A 26,962-nucleotide genomic window follows, 5' to 3' on the forward strand; every position below is an offset into this window, starting at 1 on the left:
TTTTTTTTATCTCCCACAACACCTCCTGCCCGCTGTCTGTCTCCCTGTTCAGGCCTTTCAGCTACCTACAATCATGATGTGAACACATCACACTCACATTCGCCACAAACAAGTGTGCACAACAGAGAAAGGCGCACACACATACACACATTACACACCCTCGCTCAGTGCCATCATGGTACCATATGACACTGTCATCATTTGGTAATTAAACCCTTGCTGGCTTTAAATATGAAAAGCTGGCAAGAGTTGATGATGATGATACTGGCTGTCGCTCAGCCCAGATTTCCAACAAACCATCCAGACATCAGGCAGGAAACATATTGTCCTGTTGTTGTCTTAGTTTGGCCTCCTGTTTCGCTCCAGACAAAAAGAAATGTGGTACAAGCTAAAAGTTTGACCATTCATGCACTGTTTAGGGGCATTACATGTACGTATATGGCTTTAGAAAATGTATCTGAAAAAAGCTCAGACACATCTGACTTCTATGCGCTGTGTGATAAATGATGGGCACAGCCTGGTGCATGGAGTTACAGTGGAGAGAAGAGAGGGAGGTGTTGCCAGGGAGAGGTGGTGGTGGAGGGGGGCATGAAGGGTGAAGGAGGGAGGTTTATTTAATGTTCAGGCCATGAGCAAGTGGGACACTATTTTTAAAAAAGGGGAGAGGAGGGGTGGAGGTGGCGGTGGGGGTGGTGGAGGCAGTGTGGTGGTGGGGGTTTTGGAGGATGAAGGTTGGAAGTGCAGGTGAGGACTTTGGCTGTCCGTGGAGAGGAGACAGGAAGAGAGAGGTTTGAAGATACATACTTCAACATTAACCTGCCCCCCCGAGCCCCTCCACAGCACACACACACACACACACACACACACACACACACACACACACACGCACACACACTTCCCTTTCAGCCCCCTGGCAATCTTGGACAGAGTAGATACCACTGACCAGTCTAATGGACTATGCCATAAGATCTCTCTCCCACCACACACAACACCGTCCAACCAAAATCACTCCTCTCCCTCAATTTTCAATCTGCCTCTCCTGCAGACGCCGGTCATAACCCGTAAATGTGGTGTGTGGCTCGGAGAAGAGCTTAGGTTCCATTACTGACAGCCCACACAGCTTTATGGCCATTTAAGCTCCTCGATTTGGGTTCCTCCCATTCCGATGTTCCTGCAGACCCCCAGTGTGTCGCCTGAACAGATACAGGCGAAAAAGACACTTATTAAGATCATTAATGTCGAGATTGCCAAGGCAGACTCAGCCCTTACTGCTGGAAATGCATTTTTAATACTCACAGCAATAAACAATAACACTGTAAAAACAATAGGACAGTGTGATATTGTGTGTGTGTGTGTGTGTGTGTGTGTGTGTGTGTGTGTGTGTGTGTGTGTGTGTGCCAGTCTGTAAATCCCAGTTTATAAATTAGGATAAATTAACATGTTGGTTGTTTCTTATGTGGATTATTATGGAGAACCTAGTATTTAATTCCACTGTTTAAGTCTTTGTTATGCATTTATTTTTATTTTAATGCTTCACACACTTTCTAATATATTTGTAATATATGATTATGTGCACCTGTCATGTATAAAAAAGCAAACAGCAGTGAGAGTGGAAAAATAGGCAGCTGTTTAAATGACATTTTAAGTAAGGAGCAGGTCTTTTTAGGCTGAGTATCTTACATATAAAGTGTTCCATAATATCCATTACTGGTCTTTGGTCCAGTGGCACTCTTATTGCCATTTCTGAACTTAAAGCACTGTAAAGAGACTTATAATACAAAATGTTTGTTAAATAGCCGATAGAGAAGCTATAATCTTTTAATGTTGAATTTTATAGCTTTACCACGCTCTGTCGTTCTTGTGGATATTGTAATATTGCATTTTTACTGGTTATTCATCTGTTAATGTTCCAGTTACTAAGTTTTATTCTCTCCCTTATACTTTCTTTTTTTTCTTTTTTTCTTTTTTTTTTGGTATTCCCTCACACTGTTAAACACACACACAGAAAGTTTCCTTTGTGAAGTTGATGCATCTCTGAGATGTTTGACTGAGCTAAATCTCTGGAGAAGAGCAGTTTTAGAGAAGTGTTAAGAGACAAGTTGTCAAGACAGTGTTTGGTAAGAAAAATAAATATGTATAAAATCTCAAAATAACAGATGTGATTGACCTTTAGATGATACAGTTTGCTGAATTAATTTCTTAACTTGTCTAATTGAATTCTGACTTCTCACTAATGTGTTGTGTATGCCTGTCTCCCTTCCTGACACACACACACACACACACACACACACAAAAAAAAGTATGTGTGTGCGTGTGTGTGTGTGTGTGTGAGAGAGAGAGAGAGAGAGAGAGAGAGAGAGAGAGAGAGAGAGAGAGAGAGAGAGAGACTCGTTCTAATTTTGCAAATGTTCACCAGCAGTCAGTGTTGTTATGGGACTGCACTTGAACGCGTCATAGCTTAGTTCTATACAAATAAATTAACCTAGTTTTAATAAATCATTATTATCGATTTTCGGTGCTGCCAAAGCTAGTGTTCATGAGGCTGACACACTTGTGCGCATCTAAATTTCATGATGTCTGTCCGCTGATAATTTATTTTACGAAAAAAAAGTCATAAATAATAATAATAACATTTTAATAATGTCACAGAGTTTATGCGTTGGACAGACGGGCAAAGCTACTCAACCACAAACCAGCTCAATACATTGTGTGAACTTTAGAGTATATTCAAAGAAAGATATCACGGTGAAAAAATAACTATAATACATACCAATGAGTGCGAAATGTGATGTTTAGAAAATGTGTGTCTTTCCATCGTGCTGAGTCACTGTGGAAGCTCCAGCTGTTTGAATACTAAAATCCAGTTTTTAAGCACCAATATAGGCAAGTTTTGCAGTTCCTTTTAATTCAGCACCTTCAACGCTGTGTGTTCTTTGATTTCTTTTCTTTTTTCTTTATCAATTCCTAGTTCAATGGAGCAGGGTTGCTTCCGCTTTTTGTTGTCGCCTAAACCGTTTAGTTTTGGATGATCGGTCAAAGATTCTGACAACCAGCGGAGAGAAGCACGACGCCCAGCCGGGGAGGGAGCGCAGGAGGCCGGACAGATCTACTGGGCTGCATCGGGGAGACGCACCATTAGACAAGGGAGAGCCATGCCTCACAGCGCTGGTCGATCAGGTAAGGATTTCTCCCTCTGCCTCATACTAATGTCAGTGTTTGTTTGCAGGTATGTTGGTTGTCACTGTGTGGGACAGAACTGTGTGGAGGCTGCAGCTCATATATCTGGATTTTTATTTTTTATTTTTAGTATTATTTAAAAGATCAAACAAAGTATAACGTGCTTTTCCTTTAATACTGTGAGGTGACTTCATGTATTTCCTTATCTTATAGAGTCAGAAATTAAGGTCAAAAAATTATGTTTTTGTTGAAGTGTGTTATATTTTTATTATTAATATTATAATCTTATTATTAGTATATTAGAATTGTTGTTGTTGTTGCTGCTGTTGTTGTTTCGGATAATAGCTTAATAATCTATTAACATCACCTATATGCTTTGGGCTGTAATTGAAAACATAGATCACATTCTAATTCACCTCTCAATTTTGGGTTTAGATGGGAAGATCAATGGAAAACAGTTGTAATGATCTAATTAATTATGGCAAAATTAAAAGCAAGTATAAAATCAATCTGTGATGGTGTCGAGGATAGAGTCAAATTGATATCCATCTGCTCCCGTTATAAAGCACATGAATAAGCAATCTAAGGACGCAGCTGATATCCTGCAGTTTGGCATAGCCTACCCATATGGCTGTGGGTGTCAGGAGACACCAAATCATTGTGGGGTATTACAAGTGACTCCTGGTATGATGTGGATGTGTTGGTTAATAGGAGAAAAATGGATCCCAGGGACATGTATGCTGAATTACAGTTTTGTAAAATTAGCTCTTAAATATATCAAAAGCAAACGCTGAGCTGGAACGCAGCACGCCTATAGCAGGCGAGGCTCCTCAGTGTTTACTTCACTGACACCTGGATAAGATACTTTTTTTTTAATGGCGTCACGTCTAAATAAGAAACTGCTTTGATTTTTAAAATTCTGAAGATAAATCAATCTGTCACTAAAATGTCTCTTCAATCACACGACGTTTGTGCACAAATGCTTTGAGAGGACGAAACTTAAGTTAACAAGCTTTGCACTCAGAGTCAAACTTTGAACCTGCGGTGGCTCCCACACTGGGGTCAGGGGATGTTAGGGGCCCTCAATTATATTCAAAGTTGCAGGAAAAAATAAAAAATATCTTTTTTTTTGGTCTCACTCTCTATCAAACACATGTTTAAAAAATTGTAATGAGTGCAGGTCGGTGATCCAGGGGTCCTGACATGAAGCTTTTTGGGAGCCCCTGCATCGTCTGAGACGCGCAGTAAAGACACAACAGGAAGATGGGAGGGGAAAAAAAAAACAAAAAAAAAACAGCTCTATCGATTGTGGACGTGGACGCGCGTTACAGGCCATATGTTGGAGAAAACGGAAGAAAAGGATTTGTTTTGTCCTCCGTGGAAATTCATCATCCTCCCCTCCCTCTCTGCCTGCTGTGTCTCTCCACTTCAATATTCTTATCCCAATACCAACAACACATTTCCTCTATTTTCTCGCAGTTCATTTGTATTACTTCATATTTGCATTTACAGTGGGGATAGAGTGCTCTTTTTGAGGAAAATCAATCGGAACACTAAAATCTAACCTCCACTGGTATCAATAAAAATATGTTTAGGAAGCTGGAACGTTTTTGTAATTATTTTAAGTGTCTGAAATATATTAAAATCAACTGTTCCTATGTGTGACTTACTGTGTCCAGGCTCTTTATTGTATAAGGCAAGCAAGAAAAAAAAAAATCGAAAACAATAATCGCATTAGGTCCTTGGTGGCTGGGCTTTTAAAAGGGGTGAAGTCAGGACTAAGAGTTTCTTAATTATCACGCCGTTTGTTTTGCTGTAGTGCTGTGACACCGGGACGTCGTCGTGGCAGTGCGGAGAGGTACGGGGGGCAAATCGGGGTGTTGTGGGGGAAATAGCAGCAGCTTTAGGGCAAAAGTGCACTGACGTGTGAAATTACAGCCCATGGTGCTACATATTGTACCAGAAGCTCCCTCCCCAGCCCCCCCAAAAAAAGCAAAAAAGCAGAAACAAAAAGAAGAATCGTCCTCAAACTTGTCCAGAGGGCAGCTGGACGCACGGAGTCCTGCGCCATGAAGTCCACAAAGCCTCTAAATAACTCATTATTATTATTATTATTATTATTATTATTATTATTATTATTATTATTATTATTATTATTATTATTATACTGCTATGGTCTCCCAACAGCAAAAACATTCATTTAAATAAATGAAAAAAGATCAGTTTTACACACCTCACTGGATAAGTTTACTCCAATAAAAACACAATGTACTACAGTCAGCTGCACATATATATAATTTTGAGACTGTCATGCAGGGGAAACTGCAGCTGCTCTTGTTAAATAGCAGTGGGTTTCAGACCTGCAGAAGTTAAAGCTAACATGGTGCTACAGACCACTCAAGGGACGTACTTTTAAAATGTATGAATCTTCTCTGATTGAGCGCTTTTCTCTTTGTTTCAGATTGAGCTCGACACCGGAAGAGATTAAGAGCGCATAATTCAGCTACAGTAGGCTTCCAGGCCAACCTTTGACCCGGCCGGCCCCAGCAGCATCAGCCTACCTGCCCGCCTGTGTGAGCACAGCGGGCTGTAACCTACTGTATGAGCGCCATCTACAGAGCGATGCTGCACACGGGCGGTGAGTGGATGATGATGGTGGTAATGATGATGATGATGATGATGATGATGGCCTACTGACTGACTGTCCCTCCGCAGGTTGCGAGCTCACCTTGCACACCGCATGTCTGACCACGCAGCTGAATGGTCAGGACAGGAAGCACTGCAGCTTTTTAATAACCGAATATTTGGTTTTGCATCCAAAGACCTGAAGAGATGAAGAGTGGTTTTTTTTTTCTTCTTTGTGATTCGTTTAAGAGCAGGAAGCCGATGCAATGAGAGTGTTTGGTGACGAGCTGGGAATAAATATGAAATAAAACATTTTCCATAATAGAAAAGATTGTTTTGGAAATCCTTCTCTTCTTTCTGTTTCATATCTAAAAGGGGTTTTTTTTGTTTGTTTTTTCACTTTGATCCAGAGGCTCACAAAGTGTTTTATTGGGCCACCAGTTGTGTTTAGGAGCTTGTTTAATTATCATTTAATTTACAAGAAATTTGGGCGAATTTATGATTCAAATATCTTGTTTTTACACTCTTCAATATCACTTTAAAAAAAATGTACCGTGACAAAAATCTTCCCATGTGGCCATGCCCGAGTCAAAGCCTCATCATGTGTTTCTGTTGAAAGTCCTTCATATGAAAACACTTGAGAAGCGTCGCTTTAAACAACATACGGCAGCCTGACAGCGCTTTACCTCTCTTCTACCCCCTGCCTTTAATTTCCTTGATTCCTCACCCCAAAGTCTCATCATTTCCCATTTCGTCTCCCTCCCCTTCCTGGCTGTCGGATGCAGGGACCTCCTCATTTGAGCTGCAGGTTTTTACGTGGGCGAATCACAAAGTGTTGGAATCTATTGCCTTTGTCTGACAAGTCATCCATCTCTATGCGAGGGATCTGTGGGATGGAGGCAGGAGAGAAGGGGGGTGGGTGGGCTGGTGATCTGTGGGACTGCAGCTTTTAGAAACAGACACACAAGGAGAGGGGTTTCATTCTCAGCCCAAAGCTTCGCTCAGGCACAGCCCATTCTGGAGGAGAGGGGGACGCACAGCTCCGCGCTTCGCCGTGTCCATGTTGTTGTCATCTCCGCCCCTATCTGATTAAACCTCAGAGCCCGCCGGTCCTCCACGCCGTCAGAGGAGAAGGATTTTCCGGCCGCAGATTCCCGAGCGGACCCGTGGACACTCAGCTGCTGCTTTGTTTTCCTCATGATGTCCTTTAAACACAAACAGTGACCCGGTTTGAGTCAATGTTGCTGCGTCTGGTGCGCTGTGCACACGCGTGGGTCATGCTCTGCACCTGACAGCCCTTCTGCAGACTTCTGACTTGAGACTCAAACAGGAGGAAAAACTTAGCATCGCCCCAACAAGAACTTGTTCACTGCTGCAGCCTGCGGACTCTTCGCACACGGACTGTTTTGCTCCAAACTATAAGTCCTTGTTTGTTTGTTTTTTACTCCTTTAAAGCTGCACCACAGAGGCGAAACGGCGACCTCAGTCGATTACCTTTCTTTCCTTTGCTATCCCATGGATATTCACTGCAAAGCAGACCCCTTCTCAGCGATGCACCGTGAGTATACTGAATAAGTTTATGCACAACAAAATGCCCGTGTTTGACTTTTGAATGAGACCGAGGATGTTTGTATCTGATTTACGGGCAGTTAGAAATTTTAAAGGGCGCTCTTATGAGTTTTGTTTCATTTTAAGTCCATTAAAGCTCGTTATTTGCCACCGTTTTATGACTGTACTCAACATAAACGCAGCTCTCAAATATTAAACATGTTAGGGTTTTTAGTCATTTTTCCAAACCTCTTTTTTTTCTCCTCAAAAAAACGCTGGCAAAGTTTTGCCAGAGGAGTCATTTAAAAAGAGACTTAGTTCCGTTCATTTTGACGATAATTAATACATGAGAATAAGACGTAGAGAAAATCATGAAGGATGTTTTAAAACAGAAACATTTCTGAGTTATTTTTTTTAACAGCACATCTGTCACGGAAGAGTTTATATTTTTATTTGTGGGGGGTTTCTTGTGTAAATCTTTATCGACTCGGATGTTAATCGCAATGAGAAGATGTGGGCTGCATTTACTTTCAAGAGACAAAACAGAAACTCCCCAATTTAAATACAAAGCTTTTATTACCTGTGAAAATGACAGTTACTTAAGAGAGACAAGAGCACGCTGTGTGCAAATGCCTGTAAACGTGTCACTTTATTTACCAGCCCTCACTTTAGATTTAGGTGCTCCAGAATAAGACTGAGCGTGAAAAATGAAGCAGTTGCTCCAACTGTTTCTTTTCCCTCATGTTTTCCTCCACACGATATGGGTAAAGAAGACCCGACCTGTGCGTAAATTATTTATTCCCCCTCATTCGCACCATCCGCGTTTGTAATATGAGTTATCAAAGCTCATTTTAATTATTTACAATAATTGTGCAAGGAAAATTAAACAGGTTGAAACATAATATCTGCGACATGTGTTAGGCTGCAGAGGAGGAGATGCTCTTGGAAAATATTGCCTAAGCAGGCCAATGTTACAGACAGAGGGGACTTCTCTATTTATTTTGGGGTATTAGAACAGCCAGTGAGGTGCATTTATTTTTATATTTAATGTTGCTTGCTTTCTTTCGCTTTTATTTTTTATATACTTGAAAGCAACACAATCCCACCTGAATTTTATTCTCAGGTCGCTTCAGTTTCTATCATGTTTTACCCAACAATTATTATCATTATTGTTATTATTGCTGTAATTCTTCTTCTTATTGTTATTTTTAGAATTATTATTTCAAAATCCAATGCAGGTTTAAGATATTTCAGGATTCATGCAATGAAATTAAGACGTGTGTGTGTGTGTGTGTGTGTGTGTGCGTGTGTGTGTGTGTGTGTGTGTGTGTGTGTGTGTGTGTGTGTGTGTCAATTATATTGCATGTATGTAAACAATAATGTGATTGAACCTTTTAGACTGAAAATAAAACACATGGGTCTCTCCCAGAAAATCCAAAATACGAGCCCGCGTGAAGAGAAATCGTGTGCTCTGCAGGTATGTAATGTTATGCTCCCCTGTGCTGCTGTTGTAACCCACGCAGGGCACGGCGGTGTGAACCAGCTCGGCGGGGTGTTTGTGAACGGCAGACCCCTCCCGGACGTGGTGAGGCAGCGGATCGTGGAGCTGGCCCACCAGGGCGTCCGGCCCTGCGACATCTCCAGACAGCTACGGGTCAGTCACGGCTGTGTCAGCAAAATCCTCGGCAGGTAAAAGGAGGGGATCCACTACCAACAGAGCCCTATGTGTGTCAAACATCAATCTTCTATAGCTCGTATATGCGCACCCAGCTCTATTTCAGCCTCAGTCATCGGTTATATAGGCAGGTCATTTTTTCCCTTTCTTTCTTTCTCTCTCTTTTTTTTTTGCCTGAACACTGCAGTTCTGCGTCCGAGATTTTCTATCCATCACCTGCAGCCTTGCGAGAGAAAAGCATCATAATCATGAAATAAATTTCAGGAGGAGAGTTTACAGCCAAACATTAAGGATAAAAAATATCCCAGAGGAATATGAGGCTGTTTTAATATTATAGGAGACTGTAGGTGATAAAGAAAGTCTATAAAAGTACCACGAGGTCACCTGAAAACTGACTTTTCAGGTGCACACGGACACAAATTGGAATTTTACTCGCAGATTAAGAAAAACACCACACTCTACGGCCACTATAAACTCACCTTTGAGGGTCATAATCCGCTAGAAAAATCCCATAAATACACACTTTACTTTCCTATATTTTTCATCGGTGTAAAGTCTACTTTAAAGCTGAGAAATTAGGTCTACATCATTTTACTTCAGAGCACAAATGCTGTGAGATAATATTTTGAAATATATTTTTTTCAGCTATCAGAAGGCATTTCAGAGGTATTTCATTTCACACACACTGAATGTTTGTCACCAACATTTACCAATAGGTCATGGTGGCATGTCGTGCATGCTACAGTAAGCTCATGGAGACTGGAAATGAGGTCTAAACTGTGCTTTTGCAGCTAAACTGTCCTTTGTTCTGTCCGTCTCACTGCTTATATTGTGTGATTTTAATTACACTGCTTTTCGTTGAAAATCCGCTCTGTTCACCTTCCAGCTGACACTCAATTAGACCCATGTAACAGCACACTTCCAGAGCAATCCATAGATTAAAGCCGCCATCATATTTGTAGGTTATTTATTTATTTATTTGCCCTACATGTAACTGCAGAAGGTCGGCGGAGATTTGTTTCCACACAAACGATTTTTTTAAGCCGCCTTCCCCATCAGTCAGACTGCATTGCTGAATTAAGGAGGGATCCATTCAGGAACGCTCTCTCTGTCCCCATGCAGGTACTATGAAACCGGCAGTATTAAACCCGGAGTCATTGGTGGCTCCAAACCAAAGGTCGCAACTCCGAAAGTGGTGGATAAAATCGCTGAATATAAGCGCCAGAATCCAACCATGTTCGCTTGGGAGATACGAGACCGACTACTGGCTGAGGGCGTCTGCGACAACGACACTGTCCCCAGCGTTTCATCCATCAACAGGTAGGTGGAAATGAGTTTTTCCAATTAATTTTATTACTGGAAAAAATGTTGTCCCAAAGCGCGTAAATTTTTCCCGAAACACCTTTTTTATTTCTTTCTGTGCCTACATGTAATATAAAACCAGATTAGGAAAAATGGCGCGCGTAAAAACGATAAATCAGCTCTGAAGTGCGCGCATAGCTTTTTTTTAATCTTCACATACAAGGCTGAACTAGAGTCAGATCCAGCCGAGCCAATCCGGGGTGGTCTCACAAGTGCAATTCAATCCCCTGTGCGGCCCTCCGCAACACAGCCAGCACGGGGGCTGAGGCAGGGGCCACGAAGAATCACATCTGTCTCGATAAAAACCGATCAATACCGCGTAACCAGATCCAGAGGCAGAGGGAAATACCCAACAAAGTCGTTCAATACGCGGACCACACTGCGACACAGGCGGCAGCAGCCTCTTTATTGCCAGCCAATTGCTCTGTTTTCCAACACCGAGGTGAATGTGGAGCGACAGCAGATCACACATTTAGGTGAGCAGCGTGGTGGATAATTCTAAATCATTCCGCTTTTAACCACACAGTATTTTTAGTATTATTTTTATTTGATTTAATTACAGTACAAGTACAATAAATTTAGAAAACTATAGATGAAAACACATTGCCGTCGTAAAACAGTGTTGATTTGTGGGTAAATGGACTATGAAAGAGTTTCTGTCCCAGCTCAAGCAGCAGACACCCTACACCTTCACCTTTCCTCATGAAGCGGGACAGCAGTGGACAAAGTGTCTTTAGACAGAGGACGCCGGTGAAAAAGCCCCGGTGCATGCGTGCAAAGTGAAAAAAAAAGCCCCATAGTGCCTGCGAGTGATGAACTTTGGTTAGGAGGCACTGTTCCAGAGAGCTGGTCATCGGCATTACATTTTAATGAGCTGAAGAGAGTCTCATAACACGTCCTGCTAAATGCAGGAGATGGATGAATCTTTTACCAAAACAGAAAAGTGAAATAAATCAGGCTGCCATGGAAATGATGGTTTCAACAGGTCTTTTGGCGCCGTTGTCTCTTTTCACCTGTTGTTCATAAAACTAAGGAAAATGTGGGGCCTGTAAGGGTGAATGGAGGTTTTTTGGTGTTACCATTAGAAAACTTCATTGATAATGTGCGTTGTTTGAGTTGTGTGGAACAGCACTGCTTGAAGAAATTGTGTCCTTTGCAGCTAAGTTGGCCTGCACGTTAATAATTAACACCAGACCTTGTTGCAATGCACAAACCTGCTTTTTTTTAATTATTAAAACATGACGAATCACAGTTTAACAAAAACAGGTTTTACTCCCCAAAAACTTACCTTAGAACAGTTCATTTCTATTTGTTTTACAACATATAAACGCACAGGTGTATTTTGAAATGTTTCTAAAAATCTAACCTGAAATAGTCCTCTATAATTTTCTCATTACAGGCTCTTTTAAATGTTGTCTTAAAGGGAGGATTGGGAAAGATGTGGAGGAGGAAGAGAGTGATGAAGAGAAGTGTAAGAGGCAGGCAGGGGGAGAGAAAGAGGCAGTGGACCCCTGGTGGTCTCTGTGGTTAAGGGGCTGACCTCTGCTCTGTTGACTAAAGAGGATGTCCTGGCTTTAAACACATTTTTCCTGCATGAATTATTAAAGATTACACAGAGACTGGGTTGCACTTTGTTGTGCTGCCGCAGAGAGGAGTTTCCACCCGCTGCACCATGCCCAGTGGACAGAGGCGTTCCCAGAAGGTCCTAAGCGGCTTTCAATCATATTGATCCACATTTTAATCTTTCTTTGGAGATTTTTTTTTTTTTTTTTTTTTTTTTTTACAACACCCAAACACCAAAGTCGTTAATTCACCCATCCAAATTGCTTATTCAATATCAACAACATAGACTTGAAACAAAGTCCTTGAATTTATGAGGCTCCCTCGAGTCATGAGGTCAGATAACTGTTGTGGCGAGATGTTAGAAATTCAAATAAAATATTGATGTGTGTTTTCTGGAGGAGGCTGCTAGCCTTTGTTGCCCTGCCTGAAGGAGAGAGTATGGAGGACACATGAGATAGTGAGGGGAATGAAAAGAGTCTGATGTACATTTTTGCCCCTGAGGAAGTTAACCCCGTAGCTGCCTGATTCGGAGCTGATGACTCTTGGCCGGCTGCTGCATGCATATATGAACGTCACTTGCCTCATCTGCAGTCTGTAAAAGTCTGTTTTTGGCACACCTCTCGGGCGAGAGGGCTTCCACGTGGGATTTCTGTCGGTACACAACGCTGCCTGTTATTCAATGATCTCACGTTCGTCTGTCAATCAAAAGATTACCATGGTCATGGTTTAATGTAATGCGATCATGCCCCATAAGAGCTGAAGCTGAGCTTGTGCAAATCCCACCGTACTTTCTGTTTTGAAGAATTACAAAAATCCTCAAATTTCCAAATGCAATATTATCTCTAAGGCCTCTAAATTTTGTCATCTTTAAAGTTTTCAGATTATTGTGACACGTTCTTTTATTTTGTACATAATTAGTTCAAAGTGCAGCACATATTAAAATACATTGGACTTGCTAGTGGTCTCAGGTGAGGCCATTAAGACACTATTGCTTTCCTGTCACATATAATTTATAGATCACCATTTGCATTTGCTGTTCCTGGCTGCCATTCGTCGTCAACTTTTCTATCCCACAGCCCCAATCAATAGGCTCTGATCCTCAGTGAGCCCGAAGGATTCCTGTGAGCTACACCGAGCTACAAAAAGACCGAAAAACTACAACCAGAGAGGTGACAGAGAGTACAGGGAGGAGTAAAGACATGAGCTGGAGAAGAGTGAAGAGAGGGAGAAGGAAAGAAAGAGATGAGGGCTTTGAAATATAGACGTTGTGCAAGTACAGTAAAGGAGAGAGCACATTGGACAGTAGAGTAGAAATGAGAAAAGGGGACGAGAGGAGCGAAAGATCAGGTTTGAGAAATGGAGAGAGAGAGCGAGGAGAAAAGAGGGAGTAGGGAGCAGGAGAGGGAGATTATTAGAGTTGGCCAGGTAGAGCCAGTGAAGCTGATCATTGAGGTGAATTGATGTGATTTCATGCTTTGTTTGCAAGATCATTCAGACCAAAGTGCAATGAAGACTTTCCCGCCACATCACATCTTACTGGTATGGGGACTTTATCATATTTCTAACCTCAGAATCCAGCTAGATTGAATCCACAATCTCAGGGGGCAGCCCCTATTCAGCCTCACACAGGAGCAGAGAGATTGCCCCTAAAGCCCTGAGATTGGCTATTTGTGACAGGGGCCTGAATATGAGGATACAAGTGGGCCAAACGATGGAGCACTTGTACATGCACGGGTGTAAGTGGACCTGATGTGCTGTGTTTAAGTGTCCCGGGGCGACTGGGCTGGTGTGAAATCTCCATGCTCTGGAAGCAGTATTGATTGATCCGTGTCTGTTGTTCACTTTACCAGGATTATCCGCACCAAAGTCCAGCAGCCATTCCACCCGTCCCCTGACGGATCTGTTACGCCGCTCTCCACGCCCGGCCACACCATAGGTGAGCGCGAATGAAGGCTACACACCGGCTACAGCACAGTCAAATGAGCCAATCAGGGTGGCTGAAACGGGAGGAAACTAGAAAGAAAACACCTGAACATGAGCACACGCATGCACCTGAATAAACACACAAGTGACACACACACACACACAGGCTGTGCATGCACTAACTCAGCTTTCTCCATCAGTGCCCAGCACAGCCTCGCCCCCTGTGACCAGCGCCTCCAACGATCCCGTAGGATCCTACTCCATCAACGGCATTCTGGGTATCCCCCGCTCCAACGGCGAGAAGAGGAAACGAGACGATGGTAAGGGAGACACAAGATCCCTTTGTTTTCCATTCTTTTAATTCTCCCCATCACTCGTCTCCTACTTCTTTTTTCCTGTGTGTGAAGAAGATGGCATTTATGACAGCGCTGCAGCCAAGTGTGTTTCTGTGTGCTGTCTCCAGTGACTTGTTATGTTGTATATCAGGCAGGCTGAGTGTTGAGAGAGTGTTGCGATTCAATCAGCTTTACGTTTTACCATACGCCTACAAAGCTGCATCTCAATTTTGTACCATGCTCAGATGTACTGTAGATATCCCATATAGCTGTCATACAACTCTAATCCCCTTTGGCAAGGCATCAGCGTTGCTGCTCTTTGCTTTCGTTTCTGTAACGTAACAAAAGGCAGAAAAAGGAGCTTGATGCTATCAGTCAGTTATTAAATATTCTGCACTGTATAGACACATATTTTTGACTGAATTTTATTTTATTCTGCGGTGCTGAACAGCACTAAAACATTCAATAATAAACCCTTTTTTAATAAGATTGTATGCTAGACTCTACACTACCAGGAGACTGGCAAGAAAAAAGACTTAGGTATGCTCAAAGATTAAGTGGAAGCCTATCCAGTCCAAGCCAGAATTTCTCATTCCTAGGCAAGGCAAGAGAGTGGACACACACTGCCTGAGGGCTAATAGATTATCGGTTTTGCAAACAATTGGCTTTTTTAATGCCTATGAATTAACATGTCCCTGGTGGAGGCCTGAACAGGTGTAGGAACAGACCGGTGGAGGCAGGGAGGGGGCTGCGTGTGTGCCTGTGTGTGCGCGTGTGTTTCTGTGTGTGTGTGTGTGTGTGTGTGTGTGTGTGTGTGTGTGCACGTGTGTGATTCTGTGGTCCTGCTTTGAGGTGGCTGATGGTATGATATGGCTGAAAATGATCTCAAAGAGCACTCATCAAAACAGGCCACTTCCTTCTTTTATGTTTCTGTCTCTTTAGTTCTCTGGAGTGGCAACCACTTGGATGGAAGGAAAATAGGACATTGTAAGTTGAAGTTAGACAACCTTTTCTTTTGCTTTGGTCAATCAGATGACAATACTTTCCTCTCAATTGCTGTTTTTGCTCTTCCAGGGTTATGAGTTAATGAGGATGAGGTGGGGAAAGATTTTTCCAATACATAATCTCCCAAGAAATTAAAATAAATGAAGCTAAAGTGACTGTGGAAAATCCTATTTTCCATGTAATGGCATGCAGTTCAATATACAGAAATGCACAGTGTAGCTTATTTAGAATTGCTATCAGGCAAAGATAGCTGTGGATTTTCAACAAGATGCAGTTTATTGTAAGCTAAAATGTATTTTTTAAATAATTCTAAATTTGGCGTTTCCCCTTAATTTGGCCTGTGATGCCAGGAAACCCCTGCAGCTCTTCTGCTTTGTTATTCATGGAAATTTTTTTAATTCTTCACACTTTTAAATGATTTCAGCATTGTTGGGTTTTTTTTTGTTTTGTTTTTTTTTCACAGAACAAAGCTATAGAGTTGGTCTCAGCTGCAGGCGGACCATCGACCTGAGTTAGCCGGTGTCATAGCAGAAAGTTAGCTGCTAAAATGTTAACATGTTACCTTGACAGACAAGCCAGTAAATACATGCATAAATAGATAAGTGAATAAAACGAGGAGAGAACTAGTGCAGCAAAGAGATTTCACATTGTTTAAAATATTCTACAAATCACTCAAAAGACTTTGTTCCATATGTGCAAACCAGGTAAAGATTTTAAGCTCGAAAGCATCGCATGTTTGAGCCTTCACTGTGATCATTTGATGAACATGAAAAAAAGCATTGCACAGTCCATGTACCGCTGGCGTTGTGACGGCGATGGCATGTGATCCCGGTAGTGGCTGAAGTCAGCGGTTGCCCTTTGAGGAAGAAAAAGGTCCCCATTACCGGAGGGCTGTAGAGATAATGTAGTGTGACACGCGTTATGTACACCAGGTCCCCGTAAGACGAGCTTCAGGGACATAGGTGCCATAAGAGCCATTAATCTGTCCTTGTCATGTGTTATTGCAAATTAAAAGTAGCATGTTACACTGGACGGCTTCGACTGAAGACGGGAAGAGGAAAAAGAGAGACAGGGGTAAAAAAGTGGGTTTATGAGGGGAGGAGGGAAGACAGAGGTCTTGGCAGCCTCAATGAGAGTTGAGCAAGGATTAGTTTTAGGATTTGTGCATGTGTCTGTACACACCTATGCACGGGAATGTGTGTGTCAAGTGTGTCTGTTGGTAACGCAGTGGCTTCAGATGCTCCTCACACAGTGAACATAGTGACATTTAAAAGAATTTGCAATTCTGCAGAGAAAAGCTATTAATTCACAAATTAACATCTCCCCCCCTGCCTCCCTCTATCTTGGATGTGCAAGCTATCGAAAAGACAAAAGAAATAGCCTTAAGGGGGGAAAAGAGAGAGTCTCAGTCCTATCTGTGGAGAGATTGGTTTGCATGTCTGCAAGCAGCGATACCAATTATGCCAGTGCTGGGAGAATGCGTCTCAATGCGCCCCCTCCTTTGCCCCCCACAACCCTTCCCCCCTCCTCCTCCCACCACCATCGCCATCACCACCACCACCACCCCACCCAGAATCTATCCATAGCCAGATTTATTTGTGTATCTCATTACAGGAAATGGAATGTTGTTCCTGCCAAATGCATTAATAGTGAAGTGGGGAAATTAGCCTGTTGTACAGCATGCTCTCACTCAGTCATTTAAACCTATGGTACAAGTGGAAGCCAAGAAAAGGCGAGGAGAGGATTGGGTGACTGCCGTGCAATTGTCGAATGTGTATTATAGCGCAGAAGTTCATGCACTCATTTGGAAAGCTCGGGCCTCCCAGTCGTTTCTCAGAGATGATTTTGAGCTAATTATCACGTGAGACATATCTGCTCTGATTTGTTCTCTTTTTAAAGGAAATGCTGTTTTTTATCAGAGCTGCAGTTTTATGTAAATTCAGTGTTTTCCTAGTCTTAGCACACAGTGACAGGTTCCTCTTGACCTTGCTGCTGTGTGCAGTCAGGTTGATGTGACCTAACTGTATGTTTCTCTCATCGCTGGCTGGATCCACGTCCTGGATGGAGCCCAGTGCAGCTCTGGGGAGGACAGGCAGTTGGGAGCTACAGTGATAAATTAGATGGAGAAAGCAAAGGTCATAACTTGTGATTGTAGCGTGGGTGTGGGATGAGTGTAGAAGGAGCTGATGAGTGTGTGAGCGGGGAGAAAAAAATATGGCCCAGCAGGTTGTTCATTCATGACATAAAAGAACGACTGCACGCAGCAGCCGGAGTCATATCAGCCTTGTTCAATAGCTTGAGGAAAAATGAATACAGTCGCTGTTTTGATTTGTTCAAATGTGATATTTGGCCCTTTTGGAGATTGTCTGGTGTGTATCTTTTAAGGCACATGACCCATTTGTGGAGTTTGAATCAGTTAGTGTATGGATTTCAACCTGGGCCTACACTGGTTGGCTAGTCAAGCCAGTCCATGACAATGAGTCAATAGAGGATCACTTTAGAAAATAAATGCATCCAGAGCGAGACAGAAATAAATGGAATCATGAGCACCATGATGGTCCTGATGGGGTGTGTGTGAGAGAGAGAAAAGCCCAGGTTTGAGAGGGGCCACCGAGCGTAACATAGAAGCTGTTAGGGCCCCGACAGTAGAGGAGGACACAAAAGGGTCGACACTGCATTTCTCCCCCTCCTTCTGCTCTGCTCTATCTCTGCCGGTCTTCAACATTTAATTTCTCCTCTTATCGCCCGCCCTCTTCTCTCTGACTCCTGTGGGTTAACCATTTGCATTCAGCAACACGGCTGCGCGAGACCCCACATATAGTTGTAAACAATATACAATGAGATCCATCACAAAAATATAAGGAGAGGGAATTCACTCAATGGAGAGGAATCATGTCAGAGAAAAGTCAATTACGGGCAGCGATGCCGAGAATTAATGGAGCGATGCATTACTCAGCTTGAGGAGGGAGAAAAGGCAAGAGAAAAGACGGGATACGTTAATTGCATTTCCACAAATACTCACCACATAGGGTGGCGAACGCTAAACGACAGACTGGTCCAGAGGAAGGTAGAGATGAAAGCAGAGGAGGACAAAGGAAAATAAGAGATGGGAATGGAGTCATACTACAGAGGAGAGGGTGTACTGCAAAGATATCCTGCTCATCAAGTCATGTATGTCTCTAATTGAGTTCTACTTAATTCTTTAAAACAAGTGAAAAAAAGATGATTTGAATGCTTTTCCAATGCAAACCAAAGAGTTGTAAGTATTTTTTAAAATACACTTTCATTTTTTACATATATGAAATAGAATATTTTGCAATAGTTTCACTGCACTGACCTATTTTGATTCAATGAAATTGAGATTTTTGCATGTGCAAATATTACTTTATTTAATTTGGCAGTTTTGCCCAAATCAACATTTTTTCCCCGACAAAGACACACCAGGAGCAGTTCAGCCTTGCTCAACAGCTGCTTCCCTGCTGCTGTCCACATGTCAGCAGCCTGGAATCAAACCACCAACCTTACATTTTAAGACCAACTCACTCTAACACCCGATCTACAGCCTCCCTCTTATTAAAGTTAGAGACTATCCAAATCCAGATAACTGTGAACTTTTATTTATTTATTGAAAACTTTTTGCGTTAGCCTGGATTTGATCGTTTAAATAAACATAAATAAAATAACTAGAGTGCTTCAAAATACTGTGACGCAGCCGCAGTGCCGGCAGTGAGAGCAAATATCAAATAAGCATCGCTATGCCTGCTGACAGTCAGTACACTGGTTGGTGGTGCTAAATCGAATTAATAAAGCTCTTAAACACGCCACAACATAACAGGATCTTAACAGCCATGGCAGTGTTGCTGCCTCTCTCCCTCTCTCTCCCCCACCCCACCCACCTCTCTCCTTTCCGCTTCAGAGGTTTCATAAATATAGCTAGCTTACAGGGGAGGAGTGTTCACCCTCTGGGTATACCAGTTTGTTTGTGCTCCCTCTGTCTTTTTTTTTTTTTTTCCCAAGCATAACTGCATTTTTAAAAACATCAACAAATGATCCACAATTTGCGATAGCATCATTTCACCCATCAGCAGAGGACTCGCAGCCTCTGATCTAGGAAAACCCTGCGCCATTGATTTACGGAGAGAGCCAGGCGGTGTGTAGGAATTCATTTGCCTTTCAAACAAGCCCCCACCTCTACTTTCCTCTGAGTTATCTTATCAGAGGAACAGGGGAGATGAAAGAAGGACATAAAAGTACCACCACGCCACCGCAGGACGTTAACATCCCCCTTTGAGACAAAGCAAAGCAGAACAGCTTTTGATACCATTGTGGTCTGTTTGTCAGTAGCTCCTGTCATTGGTTAACTCTGTACGTGTGTGTACAAATGGCTGAAAAGTGCATGAGTGTGAAAGGCTTACAGCAACTTTAAGATTATTTTATCACAGTGTTGTCAGGTGAGAAGTTGCAGTTTTATGTTTGTCTTTGGAGCTTTAAGTTTGGTGCAATGCTCTACAGTTCGCTTCAAATGTCTGAATACATCATAATATAATGATACATAGCTTTTGTGCAAAATGAGGTCAAACAGCGTCTGGCAGTTCAAGCTGATCAAAGAAAGTATTTAGCAGAAAGCGCATTGCTTTAGGTTGGATGTGTGAGCGTCACTGTTGGGGAGTCTTGTTTTTATCTTGGTTTGTCTCCTTACACTTTGGTGTTAAAACGAAGAGACGGAGTCAGCTGGTGCTCTGGGGGTGATAAGAGAATACCTGCTGAGACACCCAAAGGGGTTGAAGAAACACTGAGAAAATGAAACAAGCAGAGTCAATGAGACGCACACGCTTGCACACACACACACACACACACACACACACACAGGCAATCTGACAGTCGGGCTTCACACTCCACTTGACACGCTGACTGTCAAAGGATGAATCTGATTTATTGCAGCTATCTTATGATATATGTCAAACATGAACCTCTAATGGTGAATTCTGAAAATAAATGATTTACTAGTATTGCTATTTAAAGGCCAAATCAGTAGTTCTTTGACCAGATAAATTTGACATATATTCACATGCATAAGTGAAGAAATAATCATGAATTTCTTTGTGTGTGTGTGTGTGTGTGTGTGTGTGTGTGTGTGAACTGAACATGATTAAAAATTAGGCTTGTTTCACTTTTTATCACTGGTGTAAACAAAATGTTGCAAATATAGATTTAGTTGTTACTCCTTGTGTTAAAATGCCAATTTTCAGGGTCCAAAAATGGGGTTTAAATTTTAGCACTGAGGATTTGGCTTACGTTTAGACCACAGAAAAGGCACCAAAAAGTATCCTATGATGGGAATCTATGTCCTTTTACAACCAGTTCAGAGGCCTGATTAAGTGCATGGGGGGGGCGCTGAGTATAAGCATGCTCCTCCATAGTGAATGACAAACAGTTGCTATTGATCGAGCTTGCCTCTTTTCTCAGACCAGCTGATACGAGGTAATTAATGACTCCATTTTCTTCTGTACCACAGACAACAATTGAGTTCCATACAGCAACGCTAATGCTGCTCCACCAGCAGCAAGCCCAGCACTTCACCCAAGGGAGCTGTTTGAGAACAAAAAAAAAAAAAAGGCCTATGCCAAAATATTCGGTTAACTGATGGTAGGAAAAACACAGGTGGCAGGAGAAAAAAACTGAGTCCTTCATAAATGTTACACAAAGCTAAAGTCGATATATTTTAGGAGCGAAACACACATACACACACCCTCCCTCATACCCAATTGCAGCCCTCTATTCCATTCTCTCCGTGGATCTATTTCTTGGTGCGAGTCGGGTTCATCCTCTGGCCTCAGCCATTGAAAAAAGGTCAAGCAGCCGAGCAGAATGGCAATAACGCCCCTGAAATGGTACCATCAGTGGAACATGATTGATCAATTGAATTCCATAGCACAGAAAAATGTGGGATTAAGTAGAGTATTATACGCACAATGAGTTGAGGCATGATGTTCATTCCAAGTTCATTTCGCCTCCCTCCTCTGCTGGCGGATCAGGCAATCAATAGCGGCCTTGCATATCATATATCACCGCTGGCTCGCCCAGGAGAGAACATAATCTGCTGCAAATTTAGAATGACAGATTTGTATGGGAGCTAAAGCCCTCATCCGCTGTTGGCGGCAGGGTATATGGAGGAAGGGAGGGTGGCGGGAGGCAGGCAGCGGAGTGGAAGTTCCCGGGATGCTGGTTGGAGGTTTTAGCTGCAATTTTTTTTTTTCTTTCAGTGTTCAGGACTTGATGAGTGAGCAGAGGGAGAGCTGCAGCAGCAGCGGCGGGCTCCCTGGCCGAGTTGATAGGGTCAGAGATCAGGAGAACGAGGGAAGCATAGGCTCATTTGTTTATATAGAGTGTGACCGAGTGAGGAAATGCATACGCTTGCCCTCGACGCCCCGTCCTCATTCGGCCCTGAGTAGTGTCCCCACTCCATTCTGTTTTCCAGAAGACAGGCAATATGTGGGGGATGGAGGGAGAGAAAGAGAGACAGAGAGAGGGAAGGGTAATATGTTCAGGAGGAAATAGTGCAGTTAAATAATGGCTCTCCATTTCCCGCCAGCAGAATGAGAGGCTCTGTATGTAATCGCCAGCCCTACTTTCTCCTCCTGAAACACACGCTCTCCCTTACAAGTATATATTTGCACTGAAGGTAATCCATCAATTACCATGGACCTATCACATGATGACCGCGCTGATGGTGGCCACGAGGAGAGGTGTGGGGGGGAGAGGCAGAGAGCTGCTTGAGTGAGTGTGTGAGAGGAAGGAGAGAGAGGCAGTGAAAAACAGAGAGGGAGATAAAAGGCAGACATGCTGGTGGGTCTCCCTGAATTTACTCCTGCTCCTCAGGCCATCACTCTCACACCCCTTGAGCTCAAAAAAAAAAAAAAAAAAAATCTCCTTGTGCTTATCTCACACTGCTAGTCTGCTAGAATAATATCAGGTAAAAACACTGGAGCTATGCCCTGATGCAGAATGTTGTCACCCTCCCTCCCCTCTTCCCCTCTTCCTCTTCCTCTTTCTCTAGATGGCTCTGATGGCTCAGGCCCCGGCAGCGACTCTCAGGGCAGTGTGGAGAGTTTAAGGAAGCACCTGCGAGCAGACGCCTTCACCCAGCAGCAGCTGGAGGCCCTGGACCGTGTGTTCGAACGTCCTTCTTACCCTGATGTCTTCCCAACTTCAGAACACATCAAACCTGAACAGGTTGGCTGGACAGATTTCTTTCTACGCCCTGACATTCAGAGTTCAGACTGCTCTGACATCCTGGTTTCTTTCTTCCTGTCTGTCCTTAAGTCGTGGTAGTCAACAGTAAATAACAAACATTGATTTCTAACATTATACACTGAATTAACTGGTACATGCGCTGACACAGGTGACAAACAGCGCCGTGCAACTTCTTGCTCAAAGCAACCTACAAGCCTACAGCCTATTACAGCGGATAACCTTTATTTACATTCATTAGACTGTTAAACAACAAGAGACCATTAATTTTTCCATTGGAACTCTATGTGGGTGCCCATGCAGCCTTAGCAGTGCCCTAATTGAGTTCATTTTCATCTCTGCGCGATCACGGGGAATTACAACGGCGATAAATCAGAGGGACAGCCCCTCAGCCTGCTATACAGCCCCTAATGCAGCTAATTACCAAAGTGATTTCTACAGCAAGATCAATACCAAAACGAATTGGAAATGACTTGCAATCACAAAGAGTGGAGGAGAAGGTATTAAAAAGGCGAGAGGAAGGTGGAGGAGGGGGGAGAAAAACGGCATCAGAATGGTCCAGAAAAATCAGTTTTAATTTAATGTAATATTAATCAGGCCGCTTTCCACTCTTTCTGTGCGCCTCCTTTTTTCCCCCTGTTTCCAACACCCCCTCCTTTTCTTAAACTGGTGAAAAGGTGGGATATTAGGCTATTAGGGGCTTGTCTGGTGTCTGCATCAGGGCATTAAAAAGCCATTTTGAAGAGGCCAGGCTGAATAGGCCTCATCCCTCCCACACTTCTGGCAGCCATGTGGTCAGGTCATTCAGGCCCCTCTGCGCTTGCCACTCGCCCTCCGCCCAGCCCTGCCCAGCCCTGCCCACAGCCCATCTGCATGACAAAATGGCTCTTGTGCTGCTGAGGCCCAGCGGAATAGAGAGGAACATCCAGCCTAGTGCCAGGGAACAGTTGTAAGCAGACAATTAGAGTTTATCTGGGATAGAGGCAGACAAGACTGGGGTCACCAGCTCGCCCCTGTGGGACCCCTCGTCCCATTGAGACAAACAGATGCACACACGCACTCTGATGCAAACACTCGCAGACACAAATGTGTGCGCACACACTTATCCTTTCAAAGAAGAAGAGCCAGGTCAGGAAGTGTCATCTCATTAACAAACAGGATTCATCACAGCTGCTAGCGGAGTCTTAACCTCAGATTAAAGTGAATAAATACTAAAGGGACAAGTTGGTGTTTGATCCTTATATGAAGTTTTCTGGTGCACTACAGCAGAGTATTGCATTTTTTTGAATGAGAAATTGTAAAACATGAAAGATGGCCGCAGCCGCACCGCATGTTTTATCACAACTGAAAAGAAATGCAATGAAAACCTCCAATATAAAGTAAAAAACATTAATAAAATATAAAAGGTGTAAAACAATACACACTATTTTATCATTTTATTAACCCAGTTTTATGTGTTCATCCTAGAGGCAGAGCACAAAGGTTGATTTTGAGGTTGTACTCCCCTTTAAAAAACCACACCACATGTCTCTCCTGTAACAAAGCCCTGAATGTCTCCTCCCTTGACTGGTCACAGGGATGACTGCAGTGGAGCACAAAGAGCCAGCTGACACCCCGTCCTTTCACTCCTCTCCCAATCCCTCTCTCATCCCTCTCTCCCTTTCTGCCTTCTCCTCAGACAAGCCCTAATGCATGCATACATCATAGGTCTTGGTAAAGCATGGGGAGCAGGACGGGTTGGTGAGGCAGGGGGGGGTGGCGGTTGGTGGTGCTCACAGAATTCACAGGAAATATTCAGATGGAAACACAAGAGAGGATCAAAGACAGCTTCCTCTGATCCACCAGGGGTTCCCTTCAGACATATTTCATATATTGTCTCCTAAACTGGGAAATCTGCTCTAAATCTAGCAAGCACAGTGGGTTTGCATGCAGTGCACGAGTGATATTAACCAGATCATGACACAATCTAGTGGAATGTGAAAATATTCTATGTAGAAAGTGTGAATTTCTCTTTTTGAATGCCACTGACATATTTTTGCATTTGTTGTGTATTTGCCTGCAGGCTAACGAGTACTCACTCCCATCCCTGAACACTGGCCTGGAAGACGTGAAGCCGAGCCTCTCCACCAGCGCCAGCTCCGACCTCGCCTCCAGTGTCTCCCAGAGCTACTCTGTTGTGACAGGTACAATCTGACTCACGCTAGATTGATCCCTAAAAGAATACACACAGCTGCAGCAGGTCGAAGACATCTGCAGCATAGTGGTCGAAGTTAACGCTGAGAACAGAAGCTCAGTGGGTTTAGCACGGCTTCTGGTTCTACGTATTGTTCTTCAACTGTTCTCCAAAAGTTTTCTACTTAAATTAAAACCATACATCATCATACTTGTGAGTATAGTGAATTTTAACAGACTGTACCCCATTTCTCCAAATTCCACTTTCACCCCCTCCTCACCGGTCGAGTGAATTTGTTGATATATCCTCCATATTAAAGAAAAAAAATCACACTAATTCAATCCCATAATCAACAGAGGCCAAATGTGCACACTATTGCAGCTGGTTAAGATTTTGGTAGACTACAGTGCACCCGAATTTACCGACAATACACTGCATGCCGTCATTTTGCACCCAGTACTAACTGACAGTAATGATAATCAGGTTTTTTGCAGCGTCACTTTCCACATGTATTAAGACATAAAGCTCCACTGATATAAATAATGTTTTTACACTTAATTTGCAAATCTGGTCAACTTTGACTAAGTACTGGGGAAAAAAACCATCTTGATATGGCATCATCGTTGGCACATCGAGGTTTTGCCTGCCACTTCCTTATGGCGCACGCATTTCCCTGCGATCTATAAAATTTGTGTGACCAAATGAAAAATAGCTCATTCAACCCACTTTTCGAGGCACGTGTGTTTATTTCGGAGGGGCAGGGTGAGGCGATATATCATCTGAGCCCATTAAATCCTACAGGCCTTTCACACACTGCTCCTAACTGGCTATTGTGTTAGCCTGGATTGGCCCGCTAACAGATTGACTGGGAGCACTTCTCATAAGAGACAGCTGCTGTTCTCGCCGCGACACGACGTTGTCATCAAAGGCTATGATAGTCTGTTGATTGACAGCGGCTGGAATAGCACCGTGGCTGGCTGGCTGCCTCGTGCTGTGGGGACAGAGAGAGAGAGACCCAGATACAGACGAGACGCAGACAGTGAAAGAAACACTGAAACTACAGGGGTGTTTTTTCCAACCTATGAACTGGCTGCTGTTTTCAATAGTAACTTCCACTGAGAGCCAACAGGTAATAGCAGGTGCAGTGTATTGAATATCTTGTTGTATTAACTATCTGTATCATATAACCCACACGAGCCCACCCTGTATTGCACTATGGCTTCTTTCGCTCTGCTGTCGAGGATGATGGCCGCCTGGTTAATTGAAATATTGTTTCAATGTGGCTGCTGAGGCTCTTTCCCAGGAGAGGTTAGGTTTACTGATGGCCACACACTCGAGAATAATATACCAGCCTTTTAATAATACACCCATAATTATGCAGTGGGCATCAAAGTCAATGAGTCCACTGTGTATGTGTGTGTGTGTGTGTGTGTGTGTGTGTGTGTGTGTGTGTGTGTAAGAGAGAGAGGGTAAGTAAAGAGGAGGACAGCATCATTGAAAACTGCAGTGGCCCTTCTCAAATGATCCCTATAGTCCAGCCCCAGACCCAGCCACAGAGCTATGGGAAAAGAAAGACGCCTTTTTTATTCCTGAATATGTGGGAGGTAGATCTGCCCCAGAAAGTTGGGCCTCAGGAGAAGAAAGGTGTGTTTTTGTCTTTTATGCTGGGCTCCTCCTATGAAAGCGGTCTCGCTCTGGGGAGCACACTCATAGCAGGTGGCCTTCAAGCCACCTGGGGGCCTGGGGCCTCCTAAAGCGATACATGTGAGGGCCACAGATTGCATAATGAAGAGGCGAACTAACAAAACTTTTCTTAAAGTGGAATATGACAACATACTTTAGCGCAAGCAATAAAAAATGTGTGAGTATTTTCAGCACCAAATTCAACCGAGAAGTAATATCCAGTAAACTTTTATTATTTAATTTTAACGACTATGCAAAGTAATGCATGAAGCATTTGATTGGGGGTAGGTTGTTAGTGCATAATATTATTTTTTCTGCCATTAGCAAACCCTGTAAATAGGAATGTATGCCAAGGCTGAAAAATGCTAAATTACCTTCCTCATTTAGGCTGGGATCCAATTATCAATAAATTATGCTCTCATCGTGGATGGAGCTACAAGATTATATTCATTCCTTAAACGTTTTCTGCTCCCAATTAAAATTCATACAGTTATTGATCTTGTTGATTTTTATGTCCTGAAATTTGCATAATCTATTAAAGATGAATGATTAATGAAGTGCTCAGTTTTGCGTTCCAAGGGCGCTGGCGAAAGCAATGTCGGCCATCTTTTGTGTCCTCTGTTTACCCTAATGTGTGAAAGA

General features: G+C 43.1%; 2 protein-coding genes across 6 annotated transcripts in view; one reads left to right on the top strand and one right to left on the bottom strand.

The window, feature by feature from the left end:
- The window catches only part of wnt8b (wingless-type MMTV integration site family, member 8b), a 183,633-nt gene that overhangs the window by 81,862 nt on the left and 74,809 nt on the right, over window positions 1–26,962 (bottom strand). The window lies entirely within an intron of this gene.
- Window positions 6,751–26,962, top strand: part of pax2a (paired box 2a) — a 29,772-nt gene continuing 9,560 nt past the window's right edge. For 3 of the 5 annotated variants that reach the window (XM_076743065.1, XM_076743068.1, XM_076743067.1), the window contains exons 1-7: window positions 6,751–7,360; window positions 8,874–9,039; window positions 10,148–10,345; window positions 13,801–13,886; window positions 14,074–14,193; window positions 22,271–22,446; window positions 24,527–24,647. In XM_076743065.1, the coding sequence (XP_076599180.1) occupies window positions 7,318–7,360; window positions 8,874–9,039; window positions 10,148–10,345; window positions 13,801–13,886; window positions 14,074–14,193; window positions 22,271–22,446; window positions 24,527–24,647 (910 nt within the window). In that variant the 5' untranslated portion in view covers window positions 6,751–7,317. Of the gene's footprint in view, window positions 7,361–8,873; window positions 9,040–10,147; window positions 10,346–13,800; window positions 13,887–14,073; window positions 14,194–15,150; window positions 15,196–22,270; window positions 22,447–24,526; window positions 24,648–26,962 lie in introns of all 5 variants that reach the window. The other 2 variants (XM_076743064.1, XM_076743066.1) reach the window with 1 other exon arrangement.

Source organism: Chaetodon auriga, chromosome 11 (genome assembly GCF_051107435.1).
Source record: "Chaetodon auriga isolate fChaAug3 chromosome 11, fChaAug3.hap1, whole genome shotgun sequence".
Taxonomy (NCBI): Eukaryota; Metazoa; Chordata; class Actinopteri; order Chaetodontiformes; family Chaetodontidae; genus Chaetodon; species Chaetodon auriga.